The sequence below is a fragment of the Physeter macrocephalus genome, chromosome 10, assembly GCF_002837175.3.
Source record: "Physeter macrocephalus isolate SW-GA chromosome 10, ASM283717v5, whole genome shotgun sequence".
Lineage (NCBI taxonomy): Eukaryota > Metazoa > Chordata > Mammalia > Artiodactyla > Physeteridae > Physeter > Physeter macrocephalus.
Genome location: NC_041223.1, coordinates 20,460,464 through 20,484,338, shown reverse-complemented (window position 1 = coordinate 20,484,338; position 23,875 = coordinate 20,460,464). Strand labels below are relative to the sequence as shown.

Here is a 23,875-nt window from a genome sequence, read left to right as displayed (position 1 = left end):
ATATAGTTTTTTCTTTGTTATTCAGGAAAAGATTTGACATTGTGGGTCTGATAGCAAGGCCTGCTGATAATGTGGGCTTTGCTTGCTATACATATCCTTTTAAATAAGGTAAAAATTGATGTATAAATAGCTTGGGCTGATTTATGTTTTCTCTCTGCTCTGCAGGCTTAGAGAATCAAAAGTTTCCTTAACTGTTTACAAGAAGAAAACATATTTAGGTGGAATGGGAGCAAATAGAAAGTAACAAAACCACATAAGGGTTGACTCCATTCAGTTATTTTAAAAAATAATTACATTTTGTTAAACTTCTGTTTGCAAAACAAGTTTGTATACGTCTTGGGCATGTTGTCATGAGGGAAAAGACAGACTGGGGAGGGTGCAAGGCCTGGAGAGAAGCAGGTGACAGGTAAGTCAATATATTTAGTACTCAGTTTGCTTTATAGAAAAGTCCTCTGGTTTTGCTTTGTAAAGAGGTTGGCGTGAGGTCTGTCTAGTTGTAGAAGGGATAGCCAACTAGGAGTCAGATGACCAAGGTTTCAGTTCAGTTCTGCACACATCAATATTTTAAATACACTTTCAGGAGGACTAAAGTTGATGTCTGTTTAACATATTCCAAAAAAAACTAGAATTGATGATACAGAGTAGAAAACTGGGGCTCAGAGAACAGTTCATTGAGTGGATGAGGGCTTGGGAGTTGGGGTAGATTTCAGCCCACCTTACCCTAAATGATTAGTAACTAATCATCTTGAAATGCTTCTTTAAAAAGTCACATTTTAGGGGCTTCCCTGGTGGCGCAGTGGTTGAGAGTCCGCCTGCCGATGCAGGAGACACGGGTTCGTGCCCCGGTACGGGAAGATCCCACATGCCCGTGAGCCATGGCCGCTGAGCCTGCGCGTCCGGAGCCTGTGCTCCGCAATGGGAGAGGCCACAGCAGTGAGAGGCCCGCGTACCGCAAAAAAAAAAAAAAAAGTCACATTTTATATCGCCATTAGTAATTTAGTCCGTGTCGAATAATTATATGTTTGTATGGTTGGAAAAGAACAAAGAATCTGACAGTATTTCTTGCAATATAGAGAACCAGTGTGGCCCTGCTCTTTCTCTCTTGTGTATTTCTCCTTTTCCAGATTACAATTTATGTTGACTTGTACAGGCTGTGTGTATAGCTCAGCCTGATTTATTCACCTTAGTTAAAACCATATAATATCCAGAATACTTCGTCATCACCAAATGTTTAATAACATAGTGCAGCTTTTTTAGTGAAAGGAATCAACCAATAACATTGCCAAACTAATTTTACTTTTAGGCCCAATTTTTAACATATTGGGGAAATTATCTACTTATGGTTTGTGCTCAATAGAAAATTTAAAATTGTAAACTAATTGCTGGGTATATTTAATGATGAGTCCTGATTGCCATGTGTTATGACCGTGTGTGCTATTCCAAAAATACATAAAGCTACTGAAACTGTGGTCATGTAATTGCAGTTTACATCTACTCTAATTTGATTGTAGATAGTTGTCTCCTTCCATTTTAATGAGAAAAGTGTAATTTTTTCAACCTCATAGACAACATCTGGGGAAGATGTACGGGACTTCACAAAGGTGCTGAAGAATAAGTTCAGATCGAAGAAATACTTTGCCAAACATCCTCGGCTTGGCTACCTGCCTGTCCAGACAGTTCTTGAAGGTGACAACTTAGAGACGTAAGTTTAATTTTACTATTAAAACTTGTATTTGTATATGCTCTTATATCTGCTAGTTTTATGTTAGTGACAAAAGAGAAATTTGATACCAAAAAAGAATTTGTGTTTTGGTAAAATGTTTCATTTTAAAAGAGGTAAAATAAACTTGGAATCAGTATTCACAACATGAATTTTGACTGTTTGCTTTTGACGGCACAGCAAAACTTCCAGGTTTAACTTTGCCTGTGTTCCTAAACTTTTAAAATATGTAATAATGTGTCAGCCTTTGCATTAGTCATCTCTTTTATTCTTAAAAATACTTAAAGTCAATTGTGGTATTATATGCTTTTTCATTATTTTATTTATTTTCCATTTTTCTCTCTTTGTGGGATGTTTTTACTATTTCTTGTAGTATGTTTTGCACTCATTTTACATATTTTTAATACAATTTTACTAATAATACTTAATCTCTTGCTTCAGATATATACCTATACTAAATCTCATCAAAATCTCACATTACATTTCTAATTTCTTTTTTTCTTGAACATGAAGACAGCAAAATGAGACAGCTTTATATAGTACATGAAATAGACAAATTTCTTAAAAGTGTATAATTTGAGTTTACAAACATCAGTGAAACAAAGCTTCAAGTAACACGATTACTTTGGGATTATAAAGCAGAGAATAGCAATTTATAGCCTGAAATGAAAAGAAAAAGAAATTTTAAAGTGAGCCAGAAGAAATGCAAGAGCAAATTTTAAATTACTAAACAATTATACATCAAGATCAAAATAAATATGATTTTAAATCTTTGAATTACTTTTTAAAAATAGCAGCATAAATATGCCTGCCAAGGCAATTTTCTTGTGCTTGAATCTTGGGAGAAATTAACTTTTATTGTTAATTATCAGCAGAGTGCCTAGTCGTAAAGAATAGTGAAGTTCTAGTTACAGAAATATGCCCTCTCAAATAACTACAGAAGAGAAGCTCTGAAGTGTGAAGTGAGGAGCTTCCTATATTTATAGTAGAGAAAATTATAATAAGAAGTATAAAAATGTGTTGACATTTAACCTTCAAAACTCATAATTCATTTTATTGTGTATATGAGAGAGAATCAGAGAATAGTAATCGTCCAGTGTATTATGACAGTCCATGTCTCAAAGATGTCAAAATAGAGGGATAGACTATTTAGTCCAATTTTTTTTTCCATATAAAACCTTATAGACCAGGGGCTTTGCTACATTTATGTGCAGTTTTTTTTTTTTAAATTTGTTGAACTGCTAAGAAGTAGAAGAAAGGCCACAGCCAAAGCATAGTAGGTATTTTTATCCCTCTATAGGTAACATTATGGGTGTGCAGCAGAAAGAAATATAAAGCAGCTGTATATGTAGATAAAAATACCACATACTCATTTAAAGTATACCAAGAAATTCAAACTTTTTGATAACCTTGCTTGATTTCAAATTCTGTACAATTAAGATATATGCCTCCCAGTCATTTTTTCCACAGTACATTTTAGAAGAAATTTTATTGAAACGATTTCAGTTTAAAGGACACTACTCAAATACTTAAAATCCATAAGGAAAGGTATAGTTTTGGTTTTGTGGATAGATTTTTTTTCTTTTTTTTTTCAAAAGTGTATGATAATACATTCTTATTTGTTTTAGTATCCAATATATAGCTTAACTATGCTGAACACCTTCTAATAAAGATAAAATTTTACTTATCTTGGTATCAGATCTAAATAACCTTTGGAGTAACTGCCTGAAGCATAGAATTATCACACAGTGCTTTTATTTATAGGATACTTTGATAGGTTTGAAATAGTGATGTGCCTTTCACTCTTTGGATAAACCATTTGGGACCATTTATGTCCCAGATATCTGCATGTTTCATATGAGTCATACAGATAGATAGATCTTTTAAACTCCTTTGAGGCAATTTTGATAATTTGCCTTTCACTGTCAAAGTAATCACTGACATCAATCATTCTATTCTGGGTGACTCAGTGAAAGTAAAAAAGAACAGAAAAGTGTGCCAAATAATTTTGTGCTATGATTTTTGGCTGTAACTCTGAAGATGCTTCATTTTAGCTAACATAAACTTACCAGCATTGTCGGTGAGAGGAAAACAAGAGAAAGAAAAGAAGGAGTGTAAGATTAAGTCAGATGTCACAAGATCGTTTTGAAAAAGATTTATGAGCTACTGGATACATTGGGCAGGTTTTCTTCTTTTTTCACTCCTAGGATGTGTTCTTGGAGTCGGTATAGTTCATTTTTCTACTGAGCCCTTTCCAGTACAGGGCCACTTAATCTTCTGGTGTAACAATTTACATGAGTGGGTAGTAAAAAATTTGATTTCATTTATTCTCCTATTTGCGGGAAGAGAACATTGGAGAAAAACCAGCAAAGTGGTAAATGTGTTGAAGTTATATATGAAGCTGATTAGAATTTTCTTTCTCTTCTTTCTCTTTCATCTCTGCAAAATGTAAGGTCTTATCCCCTATCCAGTAATTATACATGCATGCGTGGAGGTGATTTATGGGAAAATTAGTTATTAGTAAAAGAAGGTAAACAAATCCATGATTAGGCTTATTTGATTAATTTTATAACTATGCAAGATTTTTTTTTCAAAAAATAAATCAAAATAAATGAGTAGATCTTGATGAAAGAGTTACCGTTGAAAATGAACCTGAGAAACAGGCTCAAAGAGTGACAAAGTAATTTGAAAATTGAGTGAGATTTACTGGCCAAAAAGGTTTCCCTGAAGATTAAAAGGAGTAAAATGGACACCTCTCCCTGGTATTGGTTAAGGTGGAGTAGATGAGTTTCATGTTTTTTCAAGTTCTTACTGTAGCAAGAACCAACTCATAGTAAGTAGAATTATGGTTGTGGGGGCATTGCACTGGCAGGAAGTGACAGCTAACCTGGAGAACTGAAAGAGTAATAGGGCCAAACGCTCAGTGTTTGGTGCCTGGGGAGGAGAGGGAGAGTTTCAAGCCAAGGCAAACATTTTCAAAAGCCTGAAGACAAGATTGTTTCAGAAACTGGGATGGGAAGCTGGAAATCGTGACAAGAAATGAAAATGGAGAGAAAAGCAAGAACCAGCTAATGAAGGACCTTGTAAGCCATGCCACGGTGGTTGTAGGTTACTTGAGAGCCGTGGGGAGCCATTGAAGATTTGTATGTTAGAGCACACTGGGACTGCACTTACTCTGCCTGGGGAGAAATGGACTTCAGAAGGCAAAAAGATCGGAAGCATGAGAACAGTCTGCTGAGAATTTAAGGCACCAAAGGAGTCACGAAGTTCTTCAAAGAAAGTCTGGGTTATAGTTCATATAACATTACGTATATTTAGTAGGGTCAGATTCCTTCTGTATTAGTGTGTGATTAACCAAACTCTGTTCAAACACCACTCTGGAAAGCAGGGATAGGCTGCATTATGAGGTCTGGGCTAACACATAGATTGGTCTTATTTTTAACCCCCTTTAATCATAGATTCTAACAATGCAGGGAGAATATTGCCCAGTTTTCCTCTTCTAGAATTAAATGAAAAAGCTTATCACTTAACATTTTTTTTCTGCAAATCAAGGCACTTTGAAGTCAATAAAGCGTAAACTTTTGGCATTTTTTTAATCTTTATTTCTCTTCTTAGAAATTTTCATAATATATAAAAAACTTTCTCTTGAGAAACTTCAATTCAGCTTTTTGTTTCTGCCATTCTTATCTTAGTTCAGTGAATCCCTATTGTGCTAACTGAATTAACCTTACAGGAACCACTCAAGCAGTATCACAAAGCTTTTCTGAGTTCAATTAAGATCAAAAAATACATATGTTTCTTACATTTAAAGCTCACAGCGAACGTTGTGGTACACTTGAATTTTAGAAATGGTCTCTCAAGTAGTTCCTATTTTTTAGAAAGTGTATAGCAAATCATTTACCTGACACCATACATATTTCAGAGTTAATGAAAAGTGATGTAAAAAGACTATTGAATAATACTGTTTTGTTTCATTGTTGTTGTATCTATTTTATACATGGGTAATTAAGTCTATTTACAGTATAGATGTTCTGACAAACGCAGACTGGATAAATGCCTGTTTTTGAAAGTAGGTCCAAAGAGTCTCAGTTTTCCATCCCAATAAGATGACCTTCCATCTTCTTTTAACCTTTGCTATGCAGACATCAACTTTTGCTTCCCAGTAGGAGATAATGAGATCATTAACTTTTTCTTGAGTATGTATCTGTAATAGAAATAGGAGAATCAAGTAGATCTAGAATAATTTAAACTTTCCTTCCTCTTTGTTTCAATCAGCATTAGCTTTTGCAGGAGACTTTGCTTAATTAGAAAACTAATTTTCTTTAGAATTTTAAATTTCCACATTCATCGGTATTCCCTCCTCTTCCTTCACCTCCAGTAAAAGATGTTAGGGTTTGAACTAGCTTTTTTTTTTTTTTTTGCGGTACGCAGGCCTCTCACTGCTGTGGCCTCTCCCGTTGCGGAGCACAGGCTCCGGACGCGCAGGCTCAGCGGCCATGGCTCACGGGCCCAGCCGCTCCGCGGCACGTGGCATCTTCGCGGACCGGGGCACGAACCCGTGTCTCCTGCATCGGCAGGCGGACTCTCAACCACTGCGCCACCAGGGAAGCCCTGAACTAGCTTTTAATTAGGATCATTTGTTTTCAAACGATACATGGAGACCTCGGGATTTCTAGGCAGTGCTGGGAGGTTGGAGTGTACCCTCAGGGCTAGGAGAGATACTGAATAATCAAGTTCCAGTCTCAAGCCCGGATTCAAGCAACGTTCCTTTTGTCAGTAGAACTTCTGGATATAATTTTGCTTGAAGAGAGTGAGTGTATCATGATCTAGAAAAGTTGCTTTCAGTTTTATGGATAATTGAGAATTTTGGCCGGGTGTAGAGGAAAGCATCGCATCTAGGTTGTATCTTTTCTCAGTGAATCTGTGAGGTTGAGATACTTTGTGTACGCCTGGATTTGGATTTTTACGTTTAAAATGGAGCAAAGTTTCAGAACATTCTCATCTTATTGCAACTCTGCCGTCAGTATACAATGTATATTGTATATTCTTTGGTATTTAACTTTACAATATACAATGTATATTGTATATTCTTTGGTATTTAACTTTACCATTCTGATCAAGTTTCTTCTCCAGGAAAAACAAAAATATGATTGCATCTCCCTTCAGTATGTTATGGAACATTATTGTTTAAGTTATTCCATAATTTTGAGGTATTTTAGAGCGTTCTGTTTCTTTTTTCAATCCGATTATTTAAAGATGTGTTTGCTATCTACAACAAATACCCTGTAATATCTGTGAGAAGGCCCCTGCAGGCACTTGAATACACAGTATCTTTTCTAGAATAAACAGTCACTTCTGTTAGTTTTGATTTTGTCGCGGTGGACCTCAGGGCAACCAAACATGGGAGTGGAAGACAACTGAGAATGTCCCCCACCCCTCCGCCCCACTGCTTTTGTCTTAAATTGCTCTAAAGTGTTTGTTCTATGACTTTTGTCTCTCTCTGCCCTCTTTGCAGTCCTATCACACTCATCAGTATGTGGCCAGAGCACTACGAGTGAGTATTCACAGCTCCATATGCACAAGACTGATGTTCTGATCAGCTTTATTAGCATGGGGTGATTACTAAACTCTTGTTCTAAAATAATAGTTCTTCCTCCTGGGTAACAATCCTAGTGGTTTGTCTGCATGTCAAATTCATTATTTAACCAAGCTAACATTCCTAAAGTAACATGGATCAACATTTGTGTGTAAAACTGTTTATTTGCTTTCTCTCTTACAGCCCTTCACAGTCTCCTCAGCTGTTTCATGATGATACCCATTCAAGAATAGAACAGTATGCTACACGGTAAGAAACTTTTGATAGGAGCCCTCCACTGCACTGCCACCCAGAATGTATCTCTTTCTGTATTAATCTTATATCATTAACATGCCTTGATTTAAGGGAGGTAGTTTTGCAGAAGTCGTGATTCCATTATATTTGAAATCTGGGCTTTCATCTCTCCATGTTGTAATTTGCACTTTACCAAACACCTGCTATACATTCTATGGACTAAATCTCCAAGGGATGTGATTACTGAGCTCATGAGAATCCAAACACTGTACAAGCAGTGTTTAGATAATGTAACCCAGTTTCAGTGAATGAAAGTAGGGATTGAAAGTGTTCTCAGGAGGGGGTGCACATATGAATTAAAATATGTAATTAAATGTATGCTAAAGCTTTATTATAGGGGTTTATTTTAGAGTCCCCAAACAATATAGAGTATAGGCTGGTCTTGATGGTATGTACAAACTTGCAGGAAAAAAAAATATATACTAAGCATCGGCAGTGCTAGTTACTACCTATGCCTTAAAAGGTTAGTTTAAGCACCATAAAATAGTAACATTTGAACTGAGTCTAGGCCAAGTAGAAATTTTGGGAGAAAGTCAGGCTTGGACCATTGGAAAAACATACTCAAAAGCATTGAGCTAGGAAAGAACATGGTTTATTTAAAGGACTGCAGGTAGAGAAAGGGGAAAGGATGAGAAGGAATGAAGGGACAGAAGCTGAAGTCCAATAATGGGGGGCCCACTTGCTAAGGAGTAGGATTCTGTCCTTTGGTAAAGGGGAGTCATGGAGAGTCTTTAAACACGAGAGGAACATAATCAGATTTGTGTGAGAATGAAGACTGAAGGGTCTGGGAGGTCAATTCCGAGACTAGGTCTATTAGGAGACTAAGTAATATGATATAAAATAAAGGTCTTGAGGCCTTAAGGCAGTGGTGATAGAAATATAGCTCAACATTAGATGTTGTTTTATTTTATTTTATTTTTTAATTTTTTTGTGGTACGCGGGCCTCTCACTGTTGTGGCCTCTCCCGTTGCGGAGCACAGGCTCCGGACGCAGCGGCATGTGGGATCTTCCCGGACCGGGGCACGAACCCGCGTCCCCTGCATCGGCAGGCGGACTCCCAACCACTGCGCCACCAAGGAAGCCCTAGATGTTGTTTTAATTTCAAAGTCTTGCTAGGGAATTTGGGCCGTTCTGTATTTTGTGAGAATTAGGACAGTTTAAGGAACACTGAGGATGTACCAGTCGACTATGCCCTATATGGCCACATTCTCTAACCTCCTTATTTTCATTTTTCAGACTGGCCCAGATGGAAAGGACTAATGGGTCTTTCCTCACTGATAGCAGCTCTACCACAGGAAGTGTGTAAGTAAATCATGAAATTAGTGCTGCCTGGGAAAGCTAGTTCTTGTATTATGGCTGTCGGATATAATCTTCATTGATTGCAGCCCTGAATTTTGATCCCAATGAAAATTGATAAGTGTGGTTATAAAAATGTCTACATAGATTTTATGCTTTCAAGCCATGATAGTATAAATTGGATATGTTTATTTATTTAGTTTCATATAAGTTACTGAAAAAAATCCTACATTTGGCCACTCATCTGCCTCAGGAAAATCAGATTGTTTTATTTATAAATACAGATATTGATATTCATTCCATTTGTCTGATATTTCTTGTTAATTTAACAAATGTAATTCTACAGAATATGTGCTATTCTGTAAAATTCTCTTCCTTCTGTGTGCTCACATTTTCTCCATAATCTCTGCCATTTAATAATTATAACCCACACAGGCTTGGACATCTCTTCCCCACCCTTCATTGAAAAGTGTTAACTCTTCTGCCAATATCTGATTTTATTAGCAACTAGGAAAAGCCTCCTTAACTTAAGAATACTTTTAAAAAACCTTTCTAGACAGATATTTTATCTCTGATTATCCCACTTTTGTTTGCCATCTTGCTTTTAGAACTTTTCCCACCCTCCACCACCTTGGAATTAACATTTTAAATTCTGAATGATGTCTAAAAGATTTCAATAGTGTCAAGTTTACTTGACTCACACAGATTCATTGTGGTCTGGATCTGGTGGGAAGCTGTAAGGTAGCCAGGAAAGGTGTAGAACATGGTTCTTAGGTGTTTTATACTAAAAAAGATCATGGAAAGAGCCAAGTTGAAATACCTTAGGGCACTCTAACATGGAATGTCTTCTGGTCAATATTTTTAAAAAATTGTTTTACTATCATTAAGCTTATAAATAAAAGCTCTCATGAGATTGTTCAATTTTAAATTTCAAAGATTAGCAAGTTAATACTATATAATAATACAGTAGTGATTTACCTTATTATTAATGTACTGTGAGTTTGGAACAATTCCCAAAGCAAGATAATAGCATATTCATAATGCTTGTTTCATATTTAACCTCCTAGTATGTATTTCTTATAAAGTAGTTAAGTATCTTGAATATACTAAATCCATATGACTTCCACCACGTTTGACAAATAGCTAAAGAATTAAACAAAATTAAAAAATAATCATTAAAACCAAAATAATTAAAACCAAACTTCAATTCTTTAAAATGTGTTTTTGCATCTTGTGAACAGAGTAAAGGCAATGCTCAAATTTAGTTTCTCCTATTTTCAAATTAGAATAAGCACTATCTATTTTTAAATGTAGCACCAATACCTGAGAAAAGACAATAATCAGATGACTAACAGCTGAATACATTTTAATATACTATCACCAGATATCTTTACTCACTCTTCCATCCAGCAAATATTTATTGTAACCCTACCTTGCAGTAGCTGCTGGAGGCAATTGTGAGAGCTGGTTGTTAAATTTTCAAGAAGTTTGTAAGCTTCTTGTTAAACAGAGCCGTTATTCAAGTTCATTTGTATACACTTGCAGTTCAATAGATTAGGTTAAAATAAAAGCAAAAGTAATACTCAAAACTCATCACATCCTAATTATTTTACTTCACTTTAGTATTATCTATGCTCTTGGGGTGTCAGATGGTGTGCAACTGTGTATCTTTTTGCAGCTCTACATTCTGTGAAGTCATTAGCTTAAACTGGCCGTGAGGAAGGTATTTAAACCATAGAGTTAAAAATGCTACAAATCAGGGCCTTTTTATATACTTATCTTGTAGAGAACCTGCTGCTAAATGCTTAGCAGCACACCACTGCCATGCGCCCAGTACTGTATAGATAAAGGTCGATCTGTCTTCAGGAATCTTACAGGCTAGAGGGGAGATGGATAAGTGCTCCCACAGGGGAAGAACATGGTGAGGGCATTTGAAGCCACAGGGGAGGAACATGGTGAGGGCATTTGAAGTAGACAAAATAATGGGCCCCCAAAGAAGTCGACATCCGAATCCCTGAAACCTATGAATGTGTCACTTTACATGGCAAAAGGGACTTTGCACAAGTGATTAATTTAAGGATCTTGAGATGGGAAGATTATCCTGGATTATCTAGGTGGGTCCAGTGTAGTTGCAAGGGTCTTTGAAAGAGGGAGGAAAGTCAGTTAGGGAAGGGGAGGTAACCGTAGGAGAGAGGTGAGATACAGAGATTTTACAGGTGCTACGCTGCTGGCTTTGAAAATGGAGGAATGTGGTGGCCTCGAGGTGCCGGAAAAGGCAAGGAACCAAATTCTCCCTTCTATGGGGGATTAAATTAATAGTGTAAGAATGTATAAATCACTAAAGAGAAGTTGTTTTCCAGTTACTGGTACATTAATATTTTCTCAATGAATATGTTAATAAATCTTACTTTGATAAAGCCAATCTGGAATTTCTTTGCTCTTTCAGTTTGAACTACTGAGTATTCTGGGGTTCTTTTCCTGGGAACATGCAGGGGTTCCATCAAGTGAGAACACTAACAAGGTCTCAACCCTCGAGACCCTACTCTGGACCTAAAATCCAGTGGTTTGACATAGAATGGTCATTTTTTTCTCCCTTAAATGTATAATATTTACCTTTAAAATATTTTCATTTTAATCAGTACTATTGACTTGACAAGATGAATAAGTATTACCATAATAAATTTGTAATTCAACATCTGCTGGGCCCAATCTCCCAAATTTGGTTTTGGGTGATCTCAGCCATAGGCAATAAAAGAAAGCCCTATGCCTTGAGCTATGAATTTTGAGACTTGAACTTGTAATTCTCTCTAAGTTGCCCAAGGCTCTTTAGTCATTTGTATCTGCAGTTTGAGCCTTTCTCTGTCCTTCAAACTGGTCTATGAAACCAGCTCCCTGGCTCCTAACAATGTTCATCTTCTGTGAAGCTGGTTAAGTAGTCGTTGTACCTCCATGCATCATGGGCTGCTACCTCCCCAGCCTAGACCTGAATCGATCTCGTGGCTTTTTACCCCCACATAAACCCAATTCCCAATATTCCCTTTTCTCCTGAAAGTCTGACTGTGGACAATTTAAAGGCATTAATTTTAAGGATACTAATTTTCTTTCAAGGAGGAATTAAGCCACCATGTCTCAGAAGGAGACAGGACTCAGGATAGTCCTGGGGAATCTGAGTAGCTGGAACTCAAGGACATCTCCTTAGGCCATTGCCATCAGGATGCCTCCATCTGCCATCTGCCCTTGAGCGACACTGTTGTATGTGAAAGGATCAAGTCGGGGGGCTGGCCTGATTGGCACTGGCATTGCTGTTTGCAACTCTGAAGCCTGGAACAGAAAAAATCTTTAAAGGAAGGAAATTGCGGACAAAGCGCTTTGCTGTACATTTACTTGACCTGGTTGGTCCTATGAATGGCTAGGTTAGGACTCTAGACCTTGTCCATTGACTTTGGACATTGAATATTATGGAGGGTTGGAGGCTAAACATTTTTCTTTCTTTACAAATGATTTCCTGTTTTGTTTTGCTTTCTGGCTGATTTCTTGAGATGCTTTATCCTGAATAGATAACATTTTCACTGGGATATATATGAACATTTTTCTTTTGTTATTATTTCATTTTTGCATACTCAGTCTTTTTAGTTTCTATACTCCTCTTTTTCGCCTGAGAAATATTTACAAATGTTCTCCTCTACTCTTACTTTTTTATTACTTTATTATTTCATTTTATTATTTAGTTTATATGCACTGTATTTTTATGCCTTGTCCGTTTGTCCTGTCCATTTATTAGATCTGTACTTTTTTTAATCCTCTCTTATTATGGCCTCTCTCTTCACTTAAATTGAGTGAAGTGCCTCCAAGCGTCACGGACTTAGAGTCTTGTCATCCTTAGCAGCTAATTGGTGTATCCCTGTGGTGTTGATACATTAGCCTCACAGCCTTCTCTGCTCCTTCATAATACAGTTATGTTTAGGGTATAATAATAAATTACCCATTTACTCCCTCTCAGGAAAATACCCTCGCCCACCTCCAAACACACACGCACCTACCTTCTTGCCAGGTTTCTGTTTGATTTTGCTACATGGGCATTCTAGGAGCTTTGGGTTCTGCTTGCTTTCTTTCTTTTTTAATTTATTTTTTTGACGGCACTGCATAGCTTGTGGGATCTTAGTTCCCCGACCAGGGATCAAACCCATGCCCCCTGCAGTGCAAGTGCGGTACCACTGTACCGCCAGGGAAGAGTCCCTGGATTCTGCTTTCAAACACTGCTGCTCTGCATTGGTGAAGGCCCCATTCTCTCCTCTTATCCTCACCCTTCTAAATTTAGAAGCAAGCATGAGATTCTTCTGAGAGGCTCCCTTGTTTATTTCACAGCGATACGGTGTTTTCGCAGGACAGGTAATCAAAGAATGATGCCATAGCTTATTTCAGTCCTTCCCATCTATGTTTCTTATTTCCAGTTTCTAACTGTGTTGAAAGAGTCCCACTCCTTTTTTATTCACTTGATAGTAGAAAGGTGGTGAGATTAGGGAGGTTTACTGATAAAGGAAGCAAAGTAAATCAACAAGTGGCTCATTTGAACCTGTGCTTTGGCTGTTTTGCAGGCCTAACAGTCATTATTTTCAGTTCCTTCTTTATGTTGCTCTGATCTCAGTGCTCAGGAGATACCTTTTCTAAGAACTCACTACCTCTCAGATGCAATTTCATGTCCCCTCTTTATCAGAGTAAAGTGTGATAACACAGGGTTGGATTTTCAAATTTGACTCACAGAATCAAAGATCTCACCTAGTATCAAGCATTACTCATAAGCAAAAGGTCCAGGACTGCCCGTGCCACTCACCAGGTTACTTCTGGCTGCGTTAGGATGTGCTCTGACCACAGGGTAAGAGATGAGGTCTTTAAGGGGTATTTGCAGTCACATCACTTACACAGCAGGGAGCTGGTTCAGTCATGGAATAGCTCCATTTTATACTCTGACAGCTACATAACTTAACAAGATGTTTTTCTGAAGCCCTATCCTATAAATCCATAGATTCCAGGATTTGTTTACCAAAAGCCATCAAAACAGATCAGGTACAATCTGCCAAAGATATTCTATAGCAGGACTCCCCTGCTAGTATTAGCCAGGAAGTCTGTCATTTGCACATTTACAAGGAGATCTGACTGGATCTCTGGTAAATGAAGGGAAGGGATTCCAGTCTTGCTGATAAGCATTTCCTTCACATAAACATATCAACTTTGTCTACTTTGTTATACTTCTGTTTCTGTCAGTCATTAGATTTGACCACATTATTAATATGTCTAGTTCATTAGACAAGTAGTGAGAAAAGTGGGAGAACCCAAGTCAATTAAATGGAGTTCTTTGTTTAATGCAGAATGATTGATCCTAGAAGTGACATGCTGATAATATCAAGTAAGATATCTGTAGCTATTTTATAAATATCTACAATTATAATTTATGCTAAGTTATTTAAATGAAAGAATATAAGGATTTGCTTCTCCCACGCTTTGGGTTAGAAAGCATTATAAAATTGCTTTTAACCACACGCTAAAGACAGTGAAATCAACTAGTTGATTGGGACTGCTATAGCAAAAGACTACAAACTGGGCGGCTTATAAATGACTAACATTTTTTTCTCATAGTTCTGGAGACGGGGAAGTCCAAGATCAAGGAGCCAGCGGATTTAGTACCTGATGAGGACCCCCTTCCTGGTTCATAGCTGTCATTTTGCAGTTCCCTCACATGGCCGAAGCAGGAAGGGAGCTCTCTGGGGTCTCCTTCATAAGGATACTAATCCTAATCTTGGAGGCTCACCCTCACAACCTAATCACCTCCCAAAGACCCTACCTCCACACACCTTTACACTGGGGATTAGGTTTCAACATAATTTCAGGGAGGGGAAACGGTTCATAGCAGTTTATTTTTAATTAGCAGTCTTTTAACCTACTCTTTTGGCATTCAGTTATTGATTTTCCCTGTAAAGTCTTTTATATTAACTATTTAAGTGTTGTACTTTATTTTATATCCTCTGCTGAGTAAAATATCTCTTCTAAGGTTTGTGAGATATACATGTTAGACCAACGCAAAGCATGAAATGTTGGTATGTGTGTATAGTATACATACACTATTAGGTAAAATATCTCCCCAGAGTTTTAAAGTGAGGTCATCGGGACATTGAGCTTTAAGGCAGTCATGGCTCAGTAGCCATCCTGACCGTCATTGTTTCTACCCCCTTTACCTCCAGAGACATCCATGTCCAGATGTGAGCCTTTTTGTGTGTCTTCTTTGTCTCCATAGAGAGGACGAGCATGCCCTCATCCAGCAGTACTGCCAGACGCTCGGAGGGGAGTCCCCCGTGAGCCAGCCCCAAAGTCCCGCTCAGATCCTGAAGTCGGTAGAGAGGGAAGAACGCGGAGAGCTGGAGCGGATCATTGCTGACCTCGAGGAAGAACAAAGGTGTGCCAGACCTGGGAGGAGAAGATGTGTCACCCTGGGAAAACTTCTGATGGGGAATTCTTTCATATTCACTTCAACATGACCCTTACCCATTCTTTTTTCAGGACTATTGTCCGGGAAGTACAGTGGAGGCAAAGTTTTAAGAGGACATTAACCCGCTGGGCAGCTGGCTGCAGATTACAGCTGCATTTCAGGGTTCAGGGATTGTGTCTGTTAGAGCACTTGTTGATTTAAAAGCACGGTTTTATTCGTGCTTTCTTATATCATTGTTGTACGTGTTTTTACCTATGAGGAAGTACGTAGCATGGGCCACATTTGGAGCTCATGGACAATTTTGGTGAGAAGGTGAGGTATACAATACTAATTCCAGTTTTCCCTTCTCTACACTAGAAATCTGCAAGTGGAATACAAGCAGCTGAAAGAGCAGCACTTGAGAAGGGGCCTCCCCGTTGGCTCCCCTCCAGACTCTGTTGTGTCTCCTCATCACACGTCGGAGGATTCAGAACTTATAGCAGAAGCAAAACTCCTCCGGCAGCATAAAGGGCGGCTGGAGGCTAGAATGCAGATTCTGGAAGATCACAACAAGCAGCTGGAGTCTCAGCTCCACCGACTTCGGCAGCTGCTGGAGCAGGTAGAGTGTGCAGAGCTGGATGTCACCTGTCCCCACACCATCTGCCCCAGTCCCATGTCCCATGGGACTCAGTCCCAGAGTTGGTAGAGAGGTTCACTTCTGGTTTCTCCTCCCCATAGTGGATTTAGACTGGCTTAGAAATCCCTCTTCAAACATAAGCATTAAATGCTCACTGGCAGGACTTCCCTGGTGGTCCAGTAGTTGGGAGTCCACCTTCCAATGCAGGGGACGTGGGTTCGATCCCTGGTCAGGGAACTTAAGATCCCGCGTGCCGCAGGGCAACTAACCGCTTGTGCCGCAGCTGCTGAGCCCGTGTGCCACAATGAAGAGCCTGTGTGGCGCAACTAAGACCCGATGCAGCCAAAAAAAAAAAAAAAAAATTTAAATGCTCATTGGCGCCAAAAAATGCGTTTTCCCAGCTTAAGATGGAATTGCCCATTCTTCTTTAACACTGAAATCTATCTCAGCTCTGAACAGTTTACGGCAAAAGATCCTATAACATATATCTGCATAAATTACATTTGGGAAACATCTGTGGGCATGAAGGGAAAGGAAGTGACCTGAACTCTTCATGGTAAAACCTCCTTCCAATGAGCTATTTTCAAGAAATTAAGTAACAGATGTTTATTAATTTGCAGTTATTATTTCCTAACATACCTATTATTTCCTGCCATAACATGTTTTATGGCAGTTGTTTGCAGACTTTCTTGACAATAAAAAATACAATTTGCATTATGATGAATGCATACATGTATGATGAATACAAAATGCTAATTGCTGTTATTAAAAAATGCTGTCTCTTATTTTCTATTTTTTTCCTTCCTTCCTTCCTTCCTCCCTCCCTCCCTCCCTCTCATTTTTCTTCTGTCTTTCTTTCTTAGTGCTGGTTTTATAACTCGTCAACAAGTAATAGCCTGCAATTTTGAAAAACACTATTCTTTGGGATATAAAAGAAGCATCAGATACAGCTTCTACCTTTTTACCTTCAATCTTGTTAGAGACCATAACAAAATAGTATGATATAGAAGGTAGTATCATCTATAAAGACACAACACACTGTAGAGAATTAAGTACCTGATTACATCTAGCAGTTAAAGAATAGGCGTCATGTCACAGAACTGGTAGTGAAGATGCCTTTGCAGCAGGTGTCTATCGTATAGAATCCCAGCAAATGGACCTGGAACTTCTCTCTCTTGAAGAATCCCTGACATGAGAATTCATGTCATCTTTTGCCTTTTTCTCTGGCCTGTGCAGTATGGGGCCCCTACACAGTGAATAGGAATGACTTTCTCCAGAAATGATTTATTGAGTCAAAGGCAGAAACAACTCTCTCAACAGTGATTTTCTCAAATTTTAGAAAACCATCTTTTCACAGTTGCCATCAGTATCTTTTAACATGTCAGAATCATTCAAAACGGTGTAATTTTTGCGTTATCGGCACAGTGGGCCCCAGAATACCCCTTATACTTTCTGAATGTCTGCCACTGCTTCAGTCTTTTTGTGAGACTGCTTTTGGGGGAAGGTTTACTTTGGAATTGTGCGTCATTAGACCTTCCCCAAGGCCTGGCTGGTTTTCACTAAGTACTGGGAATGTTTGAAGCTCATCTTGGTGTCACTCCTGTACATTGGGAAGGCTACATTGTTAGTAATTGTTAGTAATGTGAATTTGATGTTTCTGAATAGTGCCTGGGTAAGGGATGACTTTTCTCTGGAACTCTCTTATTTAGAATATGAAGTGTGAGTATTAAGGACTTACTGCATAGGTAGAATTGTTGTAGCAGGAAGCTGTGCTTGAAAGCTTTGTTTGCTGTAGTCTGTTGATGCTCTTAAGAGAGCCGAAGGCTCTTGGGCTCACCCTCACCTCCCCTTTCTCGCTTCCTCCTGTTAGAGCTGCCTAATGGCTCACGAGCCTTCAGAATTGCACAGTAATGCTTTTCGAGATATCGGATATCTAAATGGCTCTGTGTATTCCAGACTATGGAGCTCTTATCCCTTCTTAATGACTTAGCATGAGTGCCAGAAGTTGATGGAAAATTCAACTCTGTTAGTAAAAACTAGCAAAACTACCAGACTTCAGCTAATATAGATGTAATGGGAAAATCAGCATCAAAAACCTTGTAACTGGGACTTCCCTGGTGGCTCAGTGGTTGAGAATCTGCCTGCCAATGCAGGGGACATGGGTTCGAGCCCTGGTCCAGGAAGATCCCACATGCCACGGAGCAACTAAGCCTGTGTGCCACAACTACTGAGCCTGTGCTCTAGAGCCCGCGAGCCACAACTACTGAGCCCGTGTGCCACAAATACTGAAGCCCACGCACCTAGAGCCCGAGCTCTGAAACAAGAGAAGCCCCTGCAATGAGAAGCCCACGCACCGCAACAAAGAGTAGCCCCCGCTCACCACAACTAGAGAGAGCCCACACACAGCAATGAAGACCCAACGATGAAGACCCAATGCAGCCATAAATAAATAAATAAATTTATTAAAAATATATTTTAAAAAGCATTGTAACTTCTGCATTCCCTTTACAGTGGATCACACTTTTCTAATTTGACCATGTACTTGTCAATTTCAATCTTTCTGCCTTTGTGAAGTATTTATTAGGTGTCAGATTCTGTTCTGATCGCTTTAGAAATACTAATTGATCACCTCCTTCACAAAACCCTCCGACACAGGCACTCTTACCACTAGTTTATAAATAAAAAATCCAGTTTTGTTTTGTTTTGTTTTGTATTGCGGTACGCGGGCCTCTCACTGTTGTGGCCTCTCCCGTTGCGGAGCACAGGCTCCGGACGCGCAGGCTCAGCGGCCACGGCTCACGGGCCCAGCCGCTCCGCGGCATGTGGGATCTTCCCGGACCGGGGCACGAACCCGCGTCCCCTGCATCGGCAGGCGGACTCTCAACCACTGTGCCACTAGGGAAGCCCCAAAATCCAGTTTTTATAAATAAAAAGCAGACGATTATAAAACTTCCTCAGAGGGACTTCCCTGGTGGTCCAGTGGTTAAGACTCCATGCTTCCACTGCTTGGGGTGTGGGTTCTGTCCCTAGTTGGGAAACAAAGATCCCACATGCCACAGTGCAGTGTAGCCACGAAAAAAAAAATTTCCTCAGAATTACTCAGCTCTGAGTGACTGAGTTTGTATCCAAGCAGCTAAATCCAAAATCGTGCTCTTCACCACTCTCCATTATTGCTGTTAAATATTGATTTGAATAAAAAATGAGCTAATTTTGAAATTAGATAAATTTACTGTATGAGAAACAGTGTTAATTTTTTAAAAGGTGAATGAAACATGTTTCCAAATTCACTTGGTTGACATAAAAATAATGGAACAATTGAGAAATGACACTGACATTGATAGGTAAACCTTGCCATACAACCAAGTGAGTTCTTCAAGGTGCCCAAATCAGAAGGGAAGGACCACTTGGTCCTCAGGTGAATACTGGTGAGTGCACCAACTGATGCTAAAATGTATTTGAAAATGACTGCGGGTGAAGAATGTTACGTGATTTAGTTATCTGTAGTTGGGGAGGGGAAGTTAGAAACGGAAATGTTTTCTTTAATCGTTATTTGAATCTTTCTTCTGTTCTAACCTCTGAATGTGATTCCAGCCTGAATCTGATTCCCAAATCAATGGCGTCTCCCCCTGGGCTTCACCTCAGCAATCCGCACTGAACTACTCGCTGGATCCGGACCCCGGCCCACAGTTCCATCAAGCAGGTCCGTGTCCCCACGACTTGGCTACTCCCTCCCCTGGTCTACTCTGGGCTTCGCCATTTGTTCGCTTTTCATTTTAGATAACATTCTTACACGTGGGTGCCTTAGGGCATAAAGGAATTTGTATTCTCTGTGGTCTCAGCTGAGTACAAAGCCATTTTAACTATACCAAGAAAGCAAACATTTTAGAATAATAAACTATAATGCGCTTGTTAATATAAGGTGTAGTAGTGGACTGAATTTTGATGAAAGATGAAAAAGAGCTCTTTCCTTTTGGGATGAGCACAATTTATTTTTTTCTTTGCCTTAGGAACAATTCTTTTTTTCAGTAAATTTCCTGTCTCTAAAATTTCATACTTGTACACATTCAGAATAAAATACTAAAGAATATTACATCAAACATAGTTTTCTTTGCCCAGGGCTGGAGACTCAGTGTTCTGCTTTCTCCATCCTAGCTCCTACAGACATTTCCCCGCCTCCCACCCCCATCTGAGGCTGAAGTCCCACCCAGCCTGTCATTGTTCACAATGGGGACCTGTCACTGCTGCTAGGAATGTCAGCCAGGCATTCTGGAATGACATTTTGTTATTGATGAAATTAAGTTCTAAAATTCTACTGAGGACCACATACTTTAAGCAAATTAATTTGTTTCTTTTTTGCTGCATTAATCTGAAGAAAACCTAAAATATTAATATTATTTTAATTTTTAAATAAGAGGACTATTTTGCTATCGATTATAGACTAAAAAACATCAAAGTAAAAGGTATCTTATAAAATACCTCTAGGGGAATTCCCTGGTGGTCCAGTGATTAGGACTCTGCGCTTCCACTGCAGGGGGCATGGGTTCGATCCCTGGTCGGGGAACTAAGATCCCACATGCCCCGCAGCATGGCCAAAAAAAAAAAAAACTACCTCTAGTTTTGCGGCAGTATAAGCTAGCCTATGCTGACGTCTCCAAAAGGAAGGAAGGAAAAAGAAATTAATGGAATATCTTTCTCATATGAAAAAATACTTGTAATGCACAATAGTGGAATTCTAATAAATTGCAATAATATGACTATTATTTGTCACTCGTGAATTTTCCCCTGACATGTGGATTCTTCCTTTAGAAACACTAATAAATTTTAATTATGTAAAATTCTGTTACCACAAAACAATACAAAAATGGTTTTGGAATTTTCCCCTAAAATTATCCTTTATAAGGAGAACTATTTTCACCTTGATATTTAGAGGCCAGTACTAGTATTTTCTCCCCGAAGTTGCGTTTTGGTGGAAGACCAGACATTAATTTCAGAGTGTCTCTTGTTCTTTCTATCTGCTGTCACAGCGGCAGAGGACCTGCTGGCCCCCCCTCATGACACCAGCACAGACCTCACAGAGGTTATGGAGCAGATCAACAGTACATTTCCATCTTGCTGCCGTGAGTATGAAAGATCATAATGCGACTGCTACGCTTTTTCCTTCCATTTCTTTTTCCTGAGTGGGGCCCTTTGTCTCTTTGGTAAGATAACAAAAACCAATATTAGAAACAAGACTGTAAATTATTTGAAGATAAATCAAACATTCCATATGTCGGCAAAGCAAATGAAGCCCAGACTAGATACCATCACATCACTGGGAGCAGGGCCAGTGAGAACCTGCTCTTTGGGATTCTTTGGTCTGCCTTCTGAGTGATAACATGAGGCAAATAAAACAAGCCTGTCTTTGAGGAGAAATTATCCTCTTCAATGCAGGCTGTAGTAAGAAACATGTATTACTTCAAAAGAGAGCTTTTAGTGACATACCAAACAAGGTCTGAAAATGGCTTTTTCTAATGTAATTTCCTCTCTTCTCTTCAGACCTTGTCTTCTGATGTCATCAAATTCAGGTGTAGAAAGGGATTATTTTCAAATTTTCCTTTTTTTTTCCCTCATCTTTTTTTGGTTTGGGTTTGGGTTTTTTTTGGTTTTGGAGTTCTTTTCTCATGGAATAAAATAGTCACTGTATAAAGGCCAAACTATTTAAGGCATCACAGATTATGACCCTGTGAATTTTCCATATGAAAACTAAGAGACAGAAAATAACCAAATAAAAACAGTTCAAATCCCAGAGGAAATTATATAATGATTGCTATTTATTGATTTTTTTCCCAAACATTTTGTTTTTAGTACCTTGCCGCCTTGCAGTTTCTGCTGAGCTCTCACAGAAAACATTTCTGCTGTTTCAAACAGTTTACTGTATATACATTGTATATAGTGCTACAATTATATTTTAAATAATCTTTTAAATAAATATGATTATTTATAAATACATTTATAATTTTCAGGGTGATTAAATCTAGTCAGCTATTAGACTAAGATTTTAGTATATACATATACTATTATATATCCTGTATATGTAGTGTGTGTGTGTGTGTGTATATATATATATATATATAAAACAGCTTCTCATCGCACCCTTTTCCATCCTCTCCTCGGAAAATATCATTTTAAATGAGGGAAAAGACATTTTCAGGAGTGTAGGTAAACATGATATATTGACTTCGTTTAAAAAGTATGCTTCAATTTATACCACTCTACAGTTTACAAAATGCCAACCTTAGTGGGAAGTGGAAACAGCTATTTGAAATATAATCTTCTCTGAATTTTCAGAAGTAATTGCCTAAAGGACATATGGCAGTTTCCACAAGTCCATAAATATATTTATATTTGGGAGCATATAATTTCCCAGGTTATTATTTATAATTTCATTTCTCAAAGTTTGCAGAATCCTGTGTACCATATATCAATCTCTGTGCTCACCCCCCCAAAAAGCATGTGCATACATACACCTACACACACATACACACACACACACACACACACACACACACACACACACACACACACAGGTTTTTGGCCCTGTAGAGTATCACAGATGCTTCAGAGGGTCAGGTGAAGCCCTATGCTATCAGATTGTTACTTATTTACTAGGCTCTATAACAGCCATAATAGATGAACAGATTAAATCTTTGTATTAATTATAATTCAAGGTTAAATTTAATAGAGATTTTGGTTCCGCATTATATTTTACTTAATGGCTACATGAAACCTCATCATAGTCTTTATAAGCCAGAGTTTCAAAATTAAATTACTTTTTAGTTCAGCTTAAATCCAAATACATTAATAATTAGTTAAGAACAAATTCTGGGGCTTCCCTGGTGGCGCAGTGGTTGCGCGTCCGCCTGCCGATGCAGGGGAACCGGGTTCGCGCCCCGGTATGGGAGGATCCCACATGCCGCAGAGCGGCTGGGCCCGTGAGCCATGGCCGCTGAGCCTGTGCTCCGCAACGGGAGAGGCCACAACAGAGGAAGGCCCGCATACCACAAAAAAAAAAAAAAAAAAGAACAAATTCTGTAAGTCAAACCTGTTTAGAAGTTTTTATTCAACTATCATAATGGATATTTTCAAGTTAAAAGTCAATTGGCAGTGAGAGCTAGGATGGGAAATATGTTTAAATATATGCTTTCTAGTGGATATAAAATGTATAATTTCCATATTAAAATTTTTATACAAGAATTCATGATACGTTTTAAAAGTTTAATTTTTTTAAAGCAGTTACTCTTAAATCTTTTTCACAGTATATTCTTATATGGAGATATTGTATAAGGCTGATCTATGTCATATTTTATGAGAATATAATTAAAATAAATAATAACATAACTATAGGGCAAAAATAAATCTTAAGAGAGGGGTGCATTCATTTCATTTTTTGGCTTCCCTTAAAGGCAAGTGTAAAATTCCCATTGGTTGGTATCTTATTAGCCATTAATAGCTATTATTGGTTTCTGAGAACAGTATATATCTTCAGTGGGATCCACATGACAGGTTAAACTCCCACTTTGCTTTGGTGCCTTCTCACCTGTGCAATTCTCTATTGTGAGGGTGAGTTGCAGAAACCCAAGATTCCTTAACAGGATGTGGCCCTGTGTTCTCCCAGTCAAAGTTTACACATTCACAAATATTTGTAATATTTATAGTTTTCTGTGGATGAGTATTACTAGTCATATGGTTTTTTTTGTTTGTTTTTTTGTGGGTTTTTTTGCGGTACGCGGGCCTCTCACTGTTGTGGCCTCTCCCGTTGCGGAGCACAGGCTCCGGACGCGCAGGCTCAGCGGCCATGGCTCACGGGCCCAGCCGCTCCGCGGCATGTGGGGT

The 23,875-nt window shown here is 38.6% G+C and overlaps 1 protein-coding gene across 9 annotated transcripts in view; it reads left to right on the top strand.

The window, feature by feature from the left end:
• Positions 1 to 23,875, top strand: part of UTRN (utrophin) — a 517,905-nt gene that overhangs the window by 480,381 nt on the left and 13,649 nt on the right. For all 9 annotated transcript variants that reach the window (XM_055087454.1, XM_024122697.3, XM_024122701.3 and 6 more), the window contains 8 exons: positions 1,566 to 1,702; positions 7,236 to 7,274; positions 7,500 to 7,565; positions 8,847 to 8,912; positions 15,196 to 15,354; positions 15,745 to 15,985; positions 19,595 to 19,703; positions 21,028 to 21,120. In XM_055087454.1, the coding sequence (XP_054943429.1) occupies positions 1,566 to 1,702; positions 7,236 to 7,274; positions 7,500 to 7,565; positions 8,847 to 8,912; positions 15,196 to 15,354; positions 15,745 to 15,985; positions 19,595 to 19,703; positions 21,028 to 21,120 (910 nt within the window). The remainder of the gene's footprint in view (positions 1 to 1,565; positions 1,703 to 7,235; positions 7,275 to 7,499; positions 7,566 to 8,846; positions 8,913 to 15,195; positions 15,355 to 15,744; positions 15,986 to 19,594; positions 19,704 to 21,027; positions 21,121 to 23,875) is intronic.